This window comes from Symphalangus syndactylus, chromosome 10 (assembly GCF_028878055.3).
Source record: "Symphalangus syndactylus isolate Jambi chromosome 10, NHGRI_mSymSyn1-v2.1_pri, whole genome shotgun sequence".
Taxonomy (NCBI): domain Eukaryota; kingdom Metazoa; phylum Chordata; class Mammalia; order Primates; family Hylobatidae; genus Symphalangus; species Symphalangus syndactylus.
In genome coordinates, this window is record NC_072432.2 from 134,913,583 (window position 1) to 134,932,061 (window position 18,479).

At 45.0% G+C, this 18,479-nt stretch overlaps 1 protein-coding gene across 5 annotated transcripts in view; it reads left to right on the forward strand.

Moving 5' to 3' along the window:
• IKBKB (inhibitor of nuclear factor kappa B kinase subunit beta) overlaps nucleotides 1-18,479 on the forward strand; it is a 60,778-nt gene that overhangs the window by 30,003 nt on the left and 12,296 nt on the right. For all 5 annotated transcript variants that reach the window (XR_008660577.2, XM_055296068.2, XM_055296066.2 and 2 more), the window contains 10 exons: nucleotides 3,812-3,900; nucleotides 4,973-5,062; nucleotides 7,532-7,656; nucleotides 13,073-13,180; nucleotides 14,953-15,082; nucleotides 15,453-15,647; nucleotides 16,401-16,515; nucleotides 17,293-17,416; nucleotides 18,011-18,162; nucleotides 18,328-18,389. Coding sequence is in view for 4 of the 5 variants with exons in the window: in XM_055296068.2 (XP_055152043.1) it covers nucleotides 3,812-3,900; nucleotides 4,973-5,062; nucleotides 7,532-7,656; nucleotides 13,073-13,180; nucleotides 14,953-15,082; nucleotides 15,453-15,647; nucleotides 16,401-16,515; nucleotides 17,293-17,416; nucleotides 18,011-18,162; nucleotides 18,328-18,389 (1,190 nt within the window). In the remaining variant the exon portion in view is untranslated. The remainder of the gene's footprint in view (nucleotides 1-3,811; nucleotides 3,901-4,972; nucleotides 5,063-7,531; nucleotides 7,657-13,072; nucleotides 13,181-14,952; nucleotides 15,083-15,452; nucleotides 15,648-16,400; nucleotides 16,516-17,292; nucleotides 17,417-18,010; nucleotides 18,163-18,327; nucleotides 18,390-18,479) is intronic.

Genomic DNA, 18,479 nt, shown 5'->3' on the forward strand with positions numbered 1-18,479 from the left:
CTTACTGCTATTGCCAGGGATTTAGATTTTTAATAAACTTCCAGATACAACAGTATTTTTCTTTGTCTCAGTGTCTCATTTTTCATCAAATTTAAACAAAGTTAGATTCTCTGGGCTTGAGACAATTTTGATTCATTTCACTTTGGCTCTGAAGTACTGTTTTGTAAAATGTAGCACAGTGATACTGAACCAAGCTTTTTGAAAGCTTATTCTCTGTGGGGAACATTTAAGAGGACTTGCCTATCAGAATTTTTACATTTCAGTCCCAGAAACTATGTGTAACAATACCTGTTGGATTCTTTAAATCTGGACTTTATTAAGTTGACAGAGGTATTGGAGAATAGATGACCACCCCGAAATGAGGAATAAAGTTTGTTTTGTACAGTTGTTTAAGCATAAAAATAGACAGATATTAATAGTAGTCAGAGTATTCAGTTACCAACCTCCTGTCCCTCCTCACTGAAGATCTGGTGACAACTCTAATCCATGTGGCGTAGAGAGTGGTGCCTTTGGTCTGATCCGAATGCGCCTCCTCTTCACTGGGGGGTTCTGGGGACATCTCACCTGCTTGTGCCCTGGGTTTTGCCCTGAGATGTTATGCCTCCAGCTCCGGGGGCCTTGTCTTAGTCTGGGCATGTGTACTTGTGCAAATTACAGTATCTTAACTTCCATACATTCTGCTTTGGAAAAAACTAACCTACACTTTTATGTATTACATCCTGATACTCTCCAGCAGCCTGTCATATACCAACACAGGTCTTTTGTGAACCTATCAGTTAACAGACACTTTGAGTTACCGCATGGCCTTGCTCTCTGCCAGCCAGTAGTTCATATTCAACAGCAGTGCCATCCGCATCTTCAAGGCTGTGTTAGTGCAGCTATTTTTTATACTTCATTTACTTTATTATGCTTTTTTATTTGCTTTGATTTTTAATAAAAGTAAAACAAAAATAAAAGTGCTGATGAGAAGCATTGGTCTTGAAACATTAACACAATTGAGAACAAGATGAAATAGAATTTTTTAGGCACGTGGAAAGCAGCGGGTCTTTCACCTCATCTGGACATTAATTGGACCTAAGCTAATCTACTCTGTCACTTAGGAAGGAAATAAAAAGTAAGGAACGGTGTGATATGTTGGAACCACATGGTCGAAGGCTGGACTTAAAAGAGCAGATGTAAGGAGAGATCTGGCACCACAGACAGAGCATCCCTAATCCCAAAGTCCAAAATCTGAAGGGCTGTAAAATCTGAAGGTTTTTGAACACTGACATGATGCCAAAAGTGGAAAATTCCACACGTAAGTACTTAACACAAACTTTGTTCCATGCACAAAATTATTAAAACTATCGTATAAAATTACCATCAGACTATAAAATCATTTATAAAAATTCAGTTGTTTCATATAAGATATATATGAAACATGAATTTTATGTTTAAGCTTGGGTTCATTAGGAATATGCCAGTATTCCAAAATCCAAAAATAAAAAACCCAAAAAAACTTCTGATCCCAAGCATTTTGGATAAGAGATACTCACCATGTATAGCTTAATGTTCTGAGCTGGAACTCCTTTAATAAGGTGGAAGTCAGTTGTTCAGCTCTCAGTTTGACTCTTAAATATGTTTTCAGCAAATGTTGAGCTTAGAGTCTTTGCAGAGCGTGTTTGCTCACTCAGTTTCTGTGGAAGGCTTTTCTGCTGCCCTGCACAGAGGCCCGTCCCCATGACAGCAGACAGGATCGCTGCCTGGGTCTTCCCCTCTCCGGTTTGCTGAGAGAGAGAAAGAGAGAATGAGAGAGAGACAGAGAGAGGGAGAATGAGAATGGTGGTGGCGTCGAAGGCATAGAGAGGGTTCATTGTTAAACCTCTCAATGTTACTGCTTTTGACTTTTTAAGTTTTAAACAAGAAACAGGTCATACCATTAACTATCCCTCTGAGTCGGAAAAAAGAGACCCGAGAGTCGCCTGTTCTAATGTGGCACTACCATAATTTGTTCTAACATTTCCTAATGACTGTCTGTTTGTTTCTAATTATTTCATTCAAGACATGCAGTAAGTATCCTTGGGCTACCAGTGAAGTGAAGCAACTTTTCATGTAATTGTCACCATTTGTATCTGTTCTTCTGTGCGTTCTCACCACTTGACGTTCTTTGCCCATTTTTCTTTTTTTTTTAGATAGAGTCTCACTCTGTCACCCAGGTTGGAGTGCAGTGGCCGTGATTTCTGCTCACTGCAACCTCTGCCTCCTGGGTTCAAGCAGTTCTCCTGCCTCAGCCTTCTGAGTAGCTGGGATTACAGGGGCACGCCACCATACTCAGCTAGTTTTTTTGTATTTTTAGTAGATACAGGGTCTCACCATGTTGGCCAAGCTGGTCTTGAATTCCTGACCTCAGGTGATTTGCCCACCTTCGCCTCCCAAAGTGTTGGGATTACAGGTGTGAGCCACCGCCCCCAGCCCCATTTTCCTTCTGAGTTGCTTTCTTATTGATTTGTAAGAGGTTTTTATCTATTAGGTATCTTTACTCTTCAGCGTATGTGTTGTAGATATTGTTTCCCCACCTCTCTTGTCTTTTGGCTTTGTTTATAGTATCTTTTGCCATAAACTTTGAAAACCTTTTAATGTTATTTGCACTGTTCTGTTTATACCATATGGCTTTCCTGCATACACTGCTCTTTTTGCTACATGTATCCCATGGTGTTTTAGAGTTTTTGTTGCTAATGTGAATGGGATTTTTTTTTCCTTTCCACTGCGACTGGATATAGCTAACATAGAGAAAAGCTATTGACTTGTATATTCTTGTTCGTTTCCAGACAACTGGCCAAATTTTATCCGGTGTTTAGTCTGTTGAGTTCTCTAGGCTACAGTCATAGCATCTCCAAATAAAGATAATTTTATCTCATTTCAGTACTACTTATTTCATTTCCTTCTTTTATAGTGCAGTGAGCTAGGATGTCTGTCAAAGTTATTCACCCTCTCTTGAGGGTAAAATCATGTCCTTCTTGCCATCTGAGCTGCAGGCGGGTCCCTCCTCATGTGACATCATCACGTTGCCTCCTCACAGCAGAAGCTCTTGGTATCAAATGCCTCCATAGCCAGTGTTGTGCAGTCTGCTTTCTTCTAACTAGACTCTGAGCTTTTTAAAGTTGGGGATCACGCCCCTTATTTTATGTGCCTCACAGAACCTCCCAGAGAACTGGGCACGTAGTAAGTCTGTGTTGGGCTGTCTGTATTTGTGGGAGGTGTCCCTGTTCTGCTCTTCTGCCTCCCCGCTGCTTCCTGGAAGCCAGTTCTGACCTCTTGGGACTGTGGATCATATGACCATAGGACTCTGTCCCCAAGGGCCCTTCTTCCTTGCCCACCCTATAGAATTTAGATTTTTTGAGCCTCTAGACCAAAGAAGCTTCCCTTCTCAAAACTTTATTGGCGTCAGCATCACCTGGAGAGTTTGTTAACACAGATCATGGGGTCATCCCCAGAGACTTGAATCCAGAGGTCTCAGGTGGGGCCCGAGAATTTCACATTTTGAACAAGCTTGTTTGCTGCTGGTCCGGGTAGTATAGTTTGAGAAGCACTGCTCTAGGCTGCAGTAGGTGACCTCATGGATGCAAGGCAAAGAGTGCTTTGCACAAGTAAGCCAGATTCCTATGGAAGTTTAAGCCTCACGTAACAGGGCCCCTGCCCTCCACCCTGAGGTGTTGCTCTACAAGTCAGAGTATGTTTCAGGGGCACACAGCGTTTATCTTTTGCAGGATAGGAGATTCTGTCACAAAAAGCATTTTTTAGGCTTAAGAAAAACTCACCCCCACTTCCTCAGCCTCTGCGCTTAGATACCTTCATGAAAACAGAATCATCCATCGGGATCTAAAGCCAGAAAACATCGTCCTGCAGCAAGGAGAACAGAGGGTAAGTGACCTCCTGGGACTTGGAAAGCCTCAGGTGGGCGCGCCGGGAAGTGGCCTGGGAGGAAAGGAGCACACTCTGCATATTTGTGTGTATTTGCATTTCCTTGCCTGTGCTTTGATTCTCTGGGAATGCTGTTTGATTTGAAACAAAATTGAGCAAAAAAGTTGTTGCAGATTGAGGCAAGTTTAAATGGATTACATTGTTAGTTGCTCAAGTTGCAGGAATCTGATAAGGAAAATAATGTTTGCCTTCCTACCTCCTCCACCCCTAGCCTCTGGGACTAGCGCTTCTTGGAAATCGACTTTTTGTTTTCCATTTGCTTTAAGAGCCTCGCCTCTTGATGCTAAATGGAAACCAGTGGTCAGTTGGTTGTGGATGTGGCTGGGAAGAGGCACTGGGAGCTGGCCTCTGCTGCCGAGCCTGGTCCAGCCTATAGTTTCCCCAGAGCTCTTTGTGGCCTCCTCAGTGGCCACCAGGCTCAGATGTGGTGTTGACTGCCCCACGAGCTTGACATTGTGGTCTTTACCCACTCTATGTGTTCAGCTGGGGTGGTGAGCACAGGCTCAGCTGAGTGGAATACGGTGACTGAGTTCTTAGATCACCTAATCCCTTCCCACCTAGGCCTGGCCTGTGACTACCACAGGGCTCACCCTTGTTCCAGTTCACCCTCACTCCTGTCAGTGGTGCTCAGATTTGAGAACTGAGGGTATTTACTGAGAAGAGGCTAGCACAGTCCTTCCTGTTTCAAGTCTGGGTTTAGCCATCTTGAGGGCTGGTGCCTGTTCTGTTCATTCAGCTTCCCCCTGATGATGCGTGGCAGAGTGTGTGAGGACACGTGCCTAGCATTTTTACAATATGCCTTTTCTTTTGCCCTGAATCTACTGTGTCGAGGGCGTTCTTTTGTGTATCTGGTGGCTCTTAGGAGTTTGGGATCTAATAGTACCTGGGAATTCAGAAATACCTCTGCTTTGGAATTCAGAAATACCTCTGCTCTAACACCAGGCAGTTAGAATCCTTGTAGAAGGATATTGTGTTCTTGTAACCCTCAGATTTCTCCTTCCTTTTGTTTTAGTTAATACACAAAATTATTGACCTAGGATATGCCAAGGAGCTGGATCAGGGCAGTCTTTGCACTTCATTCGTGGGGACCCTGCAGTACCTGGTAAGAAGCGGGCCTTGCCTATTTGCCTGTCGGCTCCTCCCTGCTGCTGCATTTGTGGGGCTCCTGTCCTGCCTTGCTCCCAGCACCTGAGTCCCACCTGCTCTCTGAATGTTTTGGAGATGCATGAAGTCACACCCATAATCTGGTCGAGTCAGCATTTTTTGCCACGAGATGCCCTGTGGAGGGATGTGGTCGTCTTCTCTGATGTCTAGAGGGCTCTGCTCATGCGCCTTCCACCATCCCCTAGCCTCTCTGTGCTTCAGTGTCTTCTCTGAAAGGAAAGGGTTTTAAACAGATCCATGCTGGTCTCTAGCGGTCCTCCCACCTCAGCCTCCTGAGCAGCTAGGACTACAGGCAGGAGCCACTGAGCCTGGCTGAGGCCACACTTTCCATGAGATATCTCAGGGGCCACTGAGGAGGGGTCAGATCTCTGAGCTTCCCACTCTTTGTTTAAGCTATTTGGTCTGAATATTAGGTTTCTGTTTGAGTCACTCATTCATTCAAGAATATTGATGGAGTGTAGTCTGTGTCAGGCACGGTGCTCAGGGCTGATGATGCAGTGGGGAAAAAAGACAAGCCCTTTTCTGCCTTCAGAGCTTAAGAGTTTAGCAGGAAAGCAAACATTACTGTGATGCTTACACAGATAACTAAGAAATTACAGTTGTGAGTGTTACAAAGCAAGAGTGCAGGGTGTTGCGAGAATATATATTGGGTGGCCTCAGCCTGGTCTGGGACTTGAAGGGTAAGGAGGTGAAAAGGGCTGGAGGTGGGGGACGGCAGGGGGAATTCCGTGCAAAGGGATCACACACAGGAAGACCTGCAGGTGTGGCTGGAACCGAGCACAAAAGGAAAAGAGAGTCTTGAATTGAAGCTGAGAACGAGGTAGGGCACAGATTATGAAGGGCCTTCAGTGCTGGGCTAAAGTTCTAGACTTTATCTTAAAACCTCTGCAGAGATTGATGGGTTTTAAGTGGGAGAAGGTGCAACTCTTTGGAAAGCCCACTCCTGATACTGTGTAGAGAAGGAATCACACTGAACAGGGGTGAATAGTGTGCGAGGTAGGGGCAGTGAAGATGCAGAGGGCAATTAGATTCCAGGAGGGCTTAGCACAGATGCCCAGCAAGACTTGTCATAGGTTGCTTGATGATGGCAGTAGCCACCACAATTGGGATTGACTCAAGGAGTCTGCGGCTTTCAGAGTGGGTCTCGCAGAGGGCTGTGATTCAGGCCCCTGTGTCCATATGGTGTGTGATTTGGTAGGTCCTTCTGGAGTCCTCCTCAGCTCAGCGGCAGTTGAGCAAGGGGGACCCCATGCTCTAACCAGGAGCTGAGTCAAGTCATATACTTGCATGAGCTAAAATGTCTGTCCATAACCAGACGTAGAGGTTGACCCACCCATCCCGGAATGTCTTCTCTTGGTTTGGTCTCCCGGGCCCTTCCTTAAGCACATTTCCAACCAGACCACGTACCACCCTGTCTCTGTGCTTTTGCTTGCCCCAGTCCTTTCTGTCTCCGCCCACCTGCTGAGCCCAGTCTGCACCCCCGGCACCCTGTGCTGCGTCCCCTTCCTCGGTCACCCCAGCTCTCTCTGCCTCAGCAGCAGCCATGCGTCACACTTTCCCTGCCTGTTTCTAAATACCCTGGCCCTTTCTGCAACCACGTGGTACCTGGTTCAGGGGTTCAACCAGTGCTATATGTGTGTATTTGGTGTGGACAGGCTGGCATCATTTTCCTTTAACATTTGTAGCCTCTTTTCCCATTTCTACACAGCGCCCACGACTGCATCCTGCCTTAAGCTAGTTTTCAATAAGCGCCTGAAATGCTGCAACCCTCTTTTTTTTTTTTCCTTTTTTCTTTCTTTCTTTTTTTTATTTTAGACAGAGTCTCACTCTGTTGCCCAGGCTGGAGTGCAGTGGCACGATCTCGGCTCACTGCAACCTCCACTTCCCAGGTTCAAGCGATTCTTGTGCCTCAGCCTCCTGAGTAGCTGGGACTAAAGGTGCACACCACCATGCCCAGCTAATTTTTGTATTTTTAGTAGAGACGGGGTTTCACCATGTTGGCCAGGCTGGTCTCAAACTCCTGACCTCAAGTAATCCGCCTACCTCGACCTCCCAAAGTGCTGGGATTTACAGGTGTGAGCCACTGTGCCCAGCCTGCAACCCTCATTTTCAAAGGAGAGAAGTTAAAGCCTAGCAATGGGTGTGTGATGTACTCTGGCCCTGAATCTTTAGCCCCTCCATCAGTACTTACTGGAGTGAGTGGGGCATAGAAAGGTCTTAGAAATGGTAGCATGATATACCCGCTAAACATGCCTGGGGTGCCCTCCTCGCCCTGCATGCATGTGCCAGTGCCCTCTGGGATGGATCCAGGAAAGCCTGAGGTGAAAGCAGATGGGCTGGTCACCCCCTCCTGCCGTGGTGCCCCCAGAGAGGAGCAGCTCAGGTGTGCCCCCTCCTGTTGCTGCAGGCCCCAGAGCTACTGGAGCAGCAGAAGTACACAGTGACCGTCGACTACTGGAGCTTCGGAACCCTGGCCTTTGAGTGCATCACGGGCTTCCGGCCCTTCCTCCCCAACTGGCAGCCCGTGCAGTGGTGAGTGTGCCCGGGGCACCTGGATGGAAGAGGGAGCCCGTCTGTTCCTTTCTCTTCGCGTACCCTGTTTCCCTGGCGCCCCATCACCGGGCCTGGGAGATCTGTGTTGTGTCTCTTCTGAGAGGAAGGCCTGTCAGGACCTAGCACGAGTAGGGGAGTGGTCTGTGCTCCAAGGACCTGTTAATAGATAGAGAGTAGCTGTTAAGTCTTCATGTGGATTCTTAGCCTTCACATCTTTAAATACAGTGCTGTGTCAATGTCATCTGCTCTGTGTTCAGAAGTAAGACTGTTGTGTGAATATCTCCACTTACACTGAGAATGCTGTGTGTTAGTAAACAAATAAAACACGTGTGCACATGACAAGTCAGGAGGAAATATGTGAAAATTTGTTGTTGACAAATGTTACTACAACCTGAATATAAATTTTTGTTTTTAAAGCATAAGAATGTGGCCGGGTACAGTGGCTCACGCCTCTAATCCCAGCACTTTGGGAGGCCGAGGCAGGTGGATCACTTGAGGCCAGGAGTTCCAGACCAGCCTGGCCAACATGGCAAAACCCCATCTCTACTAAAAACCCTAGCTGGGTGTGGTGGCAGGCGCCTGTAATCCCAGCTACTCGGAAGGCTGAGGTGGGAGAATTGCTTAAACCCAGGAGGCAGAGATCGCACCACTGCAATCCGGCCTGGGCGACAGAGTGAGACTCAGGAGGCAGAGATCGCACCACTGCAATCCAGCCTGGGTGACAGAGTGAGACTCTGTCTCAAAACAAAAAAAGATTTAAAAAAAACAACAGCTGAACATAAAGCATAAGAATGTAGCTGAAATTGTGAATCTAATAAATTACACAAAAATTTTTCCAGTAAAAAATTAAAGGATACGATGCAGATTTGTGGAATTACTCTGTATTCTTTAGCTTTTGTTTTACTGATTAAAGAAATAATGCATTGTTCAGGATACGTTTGTATAAAAGTTAATTATCACCACCAAAAATGGTATGTGAGGTAATGCATATGGTAATTAGCTCGATGCAGCCATTCCACAATGTGTACATCATGTTGTACAGGATAAATATAGACCATTTTTATTTGTCAGTTTAAATAAAGAACTGGGGGCAGAAAAGAAAAACAAGTTAATTATTACTGAAAGGCATAATTTAAAAAGGAATATTCCCCCAAATCAGTTAGATTTCATTTAGAATTGTTTCTTGAGAGGACACACACTAGTTTAAATGATGTTACTCTGCTCAAAATTTACTTATTTCAAGTTTTAATTTTTTTGGAACCACAATAAGTTCACGTGGCTCAAATTTCCAGAAGAATAAGGGAGTATGCAGTGAAGTCATACCAGCCTCCCAGGCCCTCATTTCCCTCCCCACAGGCACCTGCTGTCTTCCAAGACCGTTTTCATATCTTCTGAGGTGTTCATATCTTCCAGGGGTGTTTGCTACATGTTCCAGTAAATTGGCATATATTTGTTTATTTGTACATTGACGTTTCCCCTCTGAACATGGTAGCATTATCTGAACACGGTCCTGCACATGCTTTCAAGCTTTTCACACCATGATAATTTCTTTTTGAGCCAATTTATCTGCAATACAAAAAATTATTCTTTTGAACTTAAATAGTACTGCATAGTTTAATTACCCCCTCATTTTTGCCAGATTAACTTTGTTTCATTTTTGTGTTTTGGAAAATATGGAAACAGTAAAAAAGCAGGAATCAACTGTCATCCCGTAATTGGAAAACAATCACTATGAACAGTTCTGTGTCTCCAGGCTCTTCAGCGTTATATTTTTGTACTTTTTAAACAAAAATAGGTTACTGTAATCCTCATACAACGTGCCTTTCAAAGTAGATATCGAAAATGCTTTATGTTTTTCCTTATTATTTGTAATGTCTGTTATTTCATTGAATGGCTGTGCTGTGGTTCATTTAACTTATCCCCCGTGGTTGGAAGCACGTTGATAATTTTTACTTCTTAAAATAACACCAAGAATAACATCCTTGTAGGGAAATTCTTGCACACAGTTGTTTCCCTAGGATAATACCTAGAAAGGGAAATAACAGATTAAAGAGTTTGCACGTTGTAAAGGTTTTTGATGCATGTTAGTTAGCAAACTGCTCACCAGGAAGGTCATATAAATACACGTCTCCACCTGGAGTGTGGACACTGCCCCTTTCACCACATCCTTGCCAACACTGGCTATTGTCACCTTCTGGAAGTAATGAAAACAAAACATGAATGTTTTCAGAGGACAAGTGTCTACATCATGAGAATATTTATTTATAAGAATAAAGTGGGCCAGGCATGGTGGCTCATGCCTGTAATCCCAGCAGTTTGGGAGGCCAAGGCAGGAGGATCACTTGAGGTCAAGTTTGAGACCAGCCTGGCCAACATCATGAAACCCCATCTCTACTAAAAATACAAAAATTAGCTGGGCGTGGTGGCACATGCCTGTTATCCCAACTACTTGGGAGGCTGAAACAGGAGAATCGCTGGAACCCGGGAGGCAGAGGTTGTGGTGAGCCAAGAATGCGCTGCTGCACTTCAGTCTGGGCAACAGAGCAGGACTCCGTCTTACCAAAAAAAAGAAAAGAAAAAAAGAATAAAGTGTATCCTTTGAAATCAATTCCAGAAAAGTGGTCTTAGGTGATGGCAGTCTGTTCAATTCCACGTTTACCTCCCAGCAAGGGAGGTCTCTGCCCTGAGTTTGGAGAAATGGCAAAGTATGCCCCACTATGGTGACTTATTTTAAAACAGGCATTGCTCCTTTAGCTACATAGATTCTGGAATATTGAGGCATTTGTTCATTAATTTATAGTCACACTTTATAGTGTATGCATTATAAAAATAGGTTTAAATTGCATGTACATCTATAGTGTTTTGTTTTTGTTTTTTGAGACAGAGTCTCGCTCTTTTGCCCAGGCTGGAGTGTAGTGGCGCAGTCTCAGCTCACTGCACATCTATAGTGGTTTTTTGTTTTGTTTTGTTTTGTTTTGTTTTGAGACGGAGTTTTGCCCTGTCGCCCAGGCTGGAGTCCAGTGGCGCGATCGCGGCTCACTGCAAGCTCCGCCTCCCAGGTTCACGCCATTCTCCTGCCTCAGCCTCCCGAGTAGCTGGGACTACAGGTGCCTGCCAACATGCCCGGCTAATTTTTTGTATTTTTAGTAGAGACGGGGTTTCACCGTGTTAGCCAGGATGGTCTCGATCTCCTGACCTCGTGAACCACCTGCCTCGGCCTCCCAAAGTGCTGGGATTACAGGCGTGAGCCACCACGCCCAGGTATAGTGGTCTTAACTAAAGGAATTATTGCATTTCTTCAGGTCACTTGTTGAGCATTTCTCTTATTTATGACAAGATGAGTTAAAGTCCATTAGAACTAGAAGAACAGGTGCTTTTTGAAAATACATTCCTAATGGCCCGGCGTCCTCGTAGGAAATCTGTTGTCTGCAGAGCCATCTTCCTAGAGCTTCCCTCATCAGTGCTGGAGGGCCAGGTGGCCAGTTTCAAGTAGATTTCTCTGAAACCCAATAAGGAGCTGTTTTGTGGACTAATCTAGTTTTTAATGCTTTGGGCAACTTTTAAAAAATTTCACTATCTTATCTCAGATGGCAGGTAAATAGTAATTTCCAGACAAATGCAATTTGGGCTTTACAATTCTATTATAAACCACTTTGAAATATATTTTAGGACAAGCCCATGCAATAAGCATCTTATTTTGGGTCCTTTTCTAATTTGCCATCAACAGCCTAAGTTTTCTAGCAGAGGCTTATTCCACACTTATTAGAAAGTCTTGGAGCCCCCGACTTACAGCTGTCAGAGTTTCAGCCCAAGCTATAAAGCACCAGCCTCTGCCATGCACCGGCTCTTCTAGCTTTCCAGTGTGCTCCCGATAGGCCGGTTCACCGCTTGCCAATGAGAATTGTTTGGAGCAAAGCATTTTTTATTTGAATTTCCCAGATGTTTTGAGGAAAAACTGCAGTTGGACATTCAGACAGAATAGAAAGAACACCAGACATTGGGTTTGAGCCCCTGATTCTGCTACTCTGTTGTGTGACCTTGGACAAATCATTTGATCATCATTTCCTTTAGTCGAAATTGGGGGACTAAAAATAATGTCTGCCACATGGGCCTGTCATGGCAATAAGTGAATAAATGATCTGTGTCAGAGTACTTGGTTATCTATGAAGTATTATTCAAATTTACTCTTCTTATTACCAAGATTTGAAGCCAGTTGCATGTAGATTATTTTTACTGGCCGGGCACTGTGGCTTACCCCTATAGTCCTAGCACTCTGGGAGGCCAAAGTGGGTGGATTACCTGAGTCCAGGAGTTTCAGACTAGCCTAGGCAACATGGTGAAACCCTGTCTCTACAAAAAATACAAAAATTTGCTGGGTGTGGTGGTGCACACCAGTAGTCCCAGCTACTCAGGAGGCTGAGGAGGGAGGATTGCTTGAGCCTACAAGGTCGAGGCTGCAGTAAGCTGTGATTGTGCCACTGCATTCCAGCCTGGGTGACAGAAAAAAAAAATTATTTTCACCTTCAGATACTACTTCGATACCCCAAGAAGTTCCCTAAGTTGGGAAATGTGTAAGTTCATTTATCCTTAGAAACAGTATTTAGCTGTGTGCATTTAGAGGGAAGTATCTATGTGTGTGCGTAGGTTTTGCATATTTTATGTAAATGTCTTATACATGCTGTAATCTAGGTTTGGAAGTCCTAGTTTTAACCTCTGTCAAAACACAAGAGTGTGTAATAGATGAAATAGAAGGTAGAGCAAGTGAGAAGGAAAAGCCAAGGATGAGATAAGGAGGCAGTGGTACTGTCTACAGAACTCTGGGCATAAGATGGTCAGTGACTCTGCTAAAGGGTGCTCTTCAAAAACTCATTCAGGCAGTCCTGACCAGTCTTAAACTCTCAAAGAATCCCCCTGACTCGATGTGAACGAACTGACTGCTATTCCAAAAGATTGGGGCTATAAGTCTCCTATATAGCTGTAAATTTATATTACAAATGTAAAATGGCTCTTGAGTGCTAAGTGTCGTAGGGATATGTATGACTGTATATTTCGTTGACATGCCAGTCAACAATTGACTGCCTAGATGACAGTGGTTTCATGAGATTATAATACTGTATTTTTACTGTACCTTTTCTGGGTTTAGATATGTTTAGATACACCAATACTTAACCATTGTGTTACCCTGGCCTACAGTATTCAGTACCGGAGCATGCTGTACAGGTTTGTAGCCTAGAAGCAATAGGGTGTACTATACAGCCTAGGTCTGTAGCAGGCTAAACCATCTAGGTTTGTGTTACATTCACACAAGGACTAAAATCACCTAATGACGAGTTTCTTAGAACGTGTCCCTGTCGTAGCAACGTGTGACTGCACCTAACAAGATTCATATTTGCAGGCATTCGAAAGTGCGGCAGAAGAGTGAGGTGGACATTGTTGTTAGCGAAGACTTGAATGGAACAGTGAAGTTTTCAAGCTCTTTACCCTACCCCAATAATCTTAACAGGTAAGGCACAGTGGCATTACACAAATACATATTTTTCTTCCTTTTTTTAGAAATACAAGTCTTGGCTGGGCACGGTGGCTCACACCTGTAATCCTAACGCTTTGGGAGGCCGAGGCGGGTGGATCACCTGAGGTCAGGAGTTCAAGACCAGCCTGGCCAACATGGTGAAACCCTGTCTCTACTGAATATGCAAAAATTAGCCAGGAGTGGTGGCACGTGCCTATAATCCCAGCTACTCAGGAGGCTGAGGCAGGAGAATCGCTTGAACCCGGGAGGCAAAGGTTGCAGTGAGCTGAGATTGCACCACTGCACTCCAGCCTGGGCAACAGAGTGAGACTCCATCTCAAAAAAAAAAAAAAAAAAAAGAAATTCAAGTCTGAAGTGACATCCGATAACTTTTAAACAGGCTATCAGGATATCGTCCTGTGACTAAGAAATTGACATAGTCCTTCTTAATCTTAAATCTGGAATGGGTTCCCCTCCCTTATCTCCCTAGAAATCATCTCTTTTCTAAGTTCACATAACAATTTATCTGTACCTCTTATTACCCTTAATAACCTCTACCTTGTTTCACATTCGATTTTGCATAGGGTTTATCTCTGATTCAACAGCAAGTCCTTTTAAGGGTAGGGAATTATACCTTATTTCTCTTTCCACCCCTCATGTGGCCCAATTCTGTGTCATAGTCAACAAATAAATCTTTGTGATTTGAATGGCATACCAGTTCAGTCTCAGAGCCAGAATCTAAGCAATTAATAATATTGTGTAATTGTACAGAATTGGGTAATGGTGCGAAAGAAAGCTACGAGGCAGTCACACATAATTGAGTGACGTGGATAGTGATTACCATATTTAGAGGGTGGAAGAGATGATTGGATGGACTAGCGCTATATGGAATGACGTGGGATAAGCTAGAACTTTTTGGAAGGGTCTAGACAGATGTGCAGGACATGGACAGATGAAGAGAAAGGGGGAAGGAAATTCTAAGGAGAAAGATTGAGGTGAGCAAGGCACGTTTGGGAGGTGGTGAGTAGCTGTGTTGGCCTCAGGGAAGGGTTTGAGTGCTCACAGGAGGCAGGCTTTGCAGGGCCAGGGGAAGGAGTTTGGAGTTTGTCATGTGAACCACTATATCTGGCAGCATGGGATCTAGATTCTGTAGGGGTTACCTGAGCTAGGATATGCCTATAAAATGTACTTTAAAAACCTCATGGGTTACTCTTTCTTTCTTTTTTTTTTTTTTTAAGACAGGGTCTCCCACTGTCACCCAGGCTAGGGTGCAGTGTGGCACAGTCTTGGCTCACTGCAATCTCTGCCTCCCAGGTTCAAGGGATTCTCCTGCTTCAGCCTCCCGAGTAGCTGGGATTACAGGTGTGCACCACCACGCTTGGCTAATTTTTGTATTTTTAGTAGAGACAGGGTTTCACCGTGTTGGCCAGGCTGGTCTCAAACTCCTGACCTCAAGTGATCCACCCGCTTTGGCCTCCCAAAGTGCTGGGATTACAGGCATGAGCCACTGTGCCTGGCTCTCATGGGTCATTCTTATGCAGCCATTTGGAGGTCAGGAATCTCTGATTTGGGGGTATTTTAGAATTCAGGAGAGAGGTATGAACACCTGAATAATTGATTGGAAATGTTTATACCGTTACTGATAAACCCATTTTCATTTTCAATCACTGTCTGTTGGCTGCCATCTGTGTGTATACTGGGAGACGCACACTGTAGCCCAACATTGGCTGGAAGTGTCTCCTCACACACTCTGCTTCTCTCCACAGCGTCCTGGCTGAGCGACTGGAGAAGTGGCTGCAACTGATGTTGATGTGGCACCCCCGACAGAGGGGCACGGATCCCACGTATGGGCCCAACGGCTGCTTCAAGGCCCTGGATGACATCTTAAACTTAAAGGTGAGTGTGGAGCCAAGTTAGCCCTGAGGCAAAAGCTGGGGTCCCCAGTGGAACATGCAGTTCTTAGGACAGAGCAGGGGATGGGGCCAGCTGACCTAGTGAGGAAATTTAGGCTCCTGCATCAGTCTTTCTGCATAAGTAAAGAAAGGACAGTTGTGCTAATTGACATTGGCTATGAGGTCATAGCCACAGACGGGATTATGAAAGATGAAAATATGCGAAACATGGCACATGACCTCCCTCCCTCAAGCTAGGCCCTTGCTTTGTGTGGTTGGGAAATGTTGGGAGTAGCAGAGAGAGGACCTAGGCAAATAGATGGGCATCTCCTTGAAGAAATCTGTTTTCCAATAACATCTGGGTTGTGTTGCAGCTGGTTCATATCTTGAACATGGTCACGGGCACCATCCACACCTACCCTGTGACAGAGGATGAGAGTCTGCAGAGCTTGAAGGCCAGAATCCAGCAGGACACGGGCATCCCAGAGGAGGACCAGGAGCTGCTGCAGGAAGCGGGCCTGGCGTTGATCCCCGATAAGCCTGCCACTCAGTGTATTTCAGACGGCAAGGTGAGCCCTGGCTTCATACACACCACCCTGTTTCCCTTGGCTGTGCCTCTTGGGAAACTCAACACACCTTCCGATTTCAATTCTGCTTTGTCATGTAGTCTGTTAATCACACAATGCGGATACCTGGCTGTTTTTTAAGTTGGAGTATGGTGTTCTCTGTGTGGCCTGATAGGAAACACAAATCTCCTTGCTGGACTTGTTACTTCCAGACCCTCCAAGACCATTCTCTTGCCTTCATTGCAAAAAATGATGCTGTAACACTCGAATCTCTCAAGTTGCCTGCGTGGCCCTCTTCCAAGTGTACTAAAAAAAAAAAAAAAGGATGCTGCACTGTCTTGAGTCAACTGAAACTATTTATGATGGCCTCTGTGTACAGAACTGGGTTAGGCACCTGTGTTAACTATAGCTGTATAAGACATGACCTCTGCTCAAAAAGACCTTCTCAGCTGACTTTTGGAGATAAAGTTACCATATGAGAAATAATCATTGCATAGGGAAGTATATAATGAATTTCTGAACTTCACAGGGAAGACAGAGAGTAAAATAGAATGTAATACGTTTGTAAATGAAGAGTGTGTTCAGACAGTAAGTGTGGCTGGAAACATTAAGAAACACTTCATGGATGCTTCCTACTTGCTGGCTGAAGATGATGCTCTTGCTGAACAGTGGGGAAAGCTGTGGAACCTCTTCATTATTAGTTAGAAAAGAGAGGATTGGATCCACAAGATTCATTTTGTTCTTGTCCCTTTGCAGTTAAATGAGGGCCGCACATTGGACATGGATCTTGTTTTTCTCTTTGACAACGGTAAAATCACCTATGAGACTCAGATCTCCCCACGGCCCCAACCTGAAAGTGTCAGCTGTATCCGTAAGAATTTGTTTTGTTTTGTTTTTCTAAATAATCAGTTACAATATGTGGGACAAGGCAGGGAAGGGAGACAGGACTAAGGAAGGGAGAGCCACATGAAGGAAATTAGTATCGCCAGTCCTCCGGGCAGCCTTCCTTAGGACATGCAAGGAGTAGCCAGGCAAGAGAGAGTACAGGAAACCATTAGTTAATTTCAACCTCCTAGGCCGGGCGTGGTGGCTCACGCCTGTAATCTCAGCACTTTGGGAGGCTGAGGCAGGAGGATCACTTGAGCCCAAGAGTTCAAGACCAGCCTGGGTAATACAGTAAGATCTCAAGTCTACAAAAAATTTAGAAATTAGCCAGATGTGGTGGTTCATGCCTGTAGTCCAGCTATTCAGGAGGCTGAGGCAGAAGGATCACTTGAGCCTGAGAGTTCAAGGCTGCAGTGAGTCACGATCACCCCCACTGCATGCCAGCCTGGGTGACAAGAGTGAGACCTTGTCTCAAAAAAAAAAAAAAAAATTCTATTGAAAATATAAGGCCCTATATACATATGTGTCCAAATGGTTCATAAAGTGTTTCTTCAAATCAACAGCACTTATTGACCACTGGTACATGCTGTTGGTACAAATGCATGTATGTGACAGTAACCAGGCGTAACACCCTCCAAAGTTACATGATCCTATAGTAGGTACAAAACGTGAAAGTGCCAGCAGTGTCGTGGGCAGGATGTGGTTAATTGTAGGGGAGTTCTTGTGGTTATTCTTTGACAATTGCTTGTGTCTTTGTCTCCAGTTCAAGAGCCCAAGAGGAATCTCGCCTTCTTCCAGCTGAGGAAGGTGTGGGGCCAGGTCTGGCATAGCATCCAGACCCTGAAGGAGGATTGCAACCGGCTGCAGCAGGGACAGCGAGCCGCCATGTAGCGTGCCAGGCTTTTTTTTAAACTTAATTTATTTAAAATTGCTTGGTGGCTTTGGCCACAGGGAGGTGGCTGAGGCAGGGACCCAGAAGCAACTGTTATGAGCAACAAAAGGGAGACACTGGTTTGGATGGACGGGAAGTGGTTGGGTGGGCTGGACTGACGGAGGCCCCTTTAGACCTGGCGAGGTGAGTGTGGTTGGCACAGGGTGAGGAGTGTGGAACTGAAGCTGGGCTGGCCAAGCTGTGGCTGGATTGGGAACCCAGAGGAGCTCACTACCATGTGGATTAGCAAAACTCCCCTGACCGTGCTGCTGGGGACTTATGGACTCTTTCCGCAGTGTGACTCGTTTGCCAACGTTATTGGCCTTTTGTGTCTTCCTTTGCCTGATGCCAAGTTTGGTGCAGAACCTCAGGCATTGCTGAGGGCTAGGAAATTGTCCTTGGGTTGTAAGTGGCTGTTATAATAATAGTGATGATGATAATAATTATAGCAGGGACCTCCCTTGACATTTGAGGGGTTTTGTTATTGTACAGGAAATGGAATTTGGATCCCAGAGATGCTCCAAGACTCCGTTCCTTGTGGTCCCTGCAGGATGAATCTCCTCCGAAACAACAGCTGCCTCTCCAAGATGAAGAATTCCATGGCTTCCATGTCTCAGCAGCTCAAGGCCAAGTTGGATTTCTTCAAAACCAGCATCCAGATTGACCTGGAGAAGTACAGCGAGCAAACCGAGTTTGGGATCGGTGAGTGTGCACTTTGCAATGAGTTTAAAGACACCATTTTTTTTTTTCTTTTTCTCTTTCTAAGGTTTCTTTTGTCCTGTTATAATTGAGTTGCTTATTTCTGTTTCAGTTTTGTGGTGTTTTTATTTTGTTTTGTTTTGTTTTTCCTTCTCAATTTTTTTTCAGCATCAGATAAACTGCTGCTGGCCTGGAGGGAAATGGAGCAGGCTGTGGAGCTCTGTGGGCGGGTAGGAGACTCATTTTGGGTTTCTGAACTTACCGAGGGGGTGAGGTTTTGTGCTCCCACTTTTCACTTTCTCATCAAACACTGGGTCGAT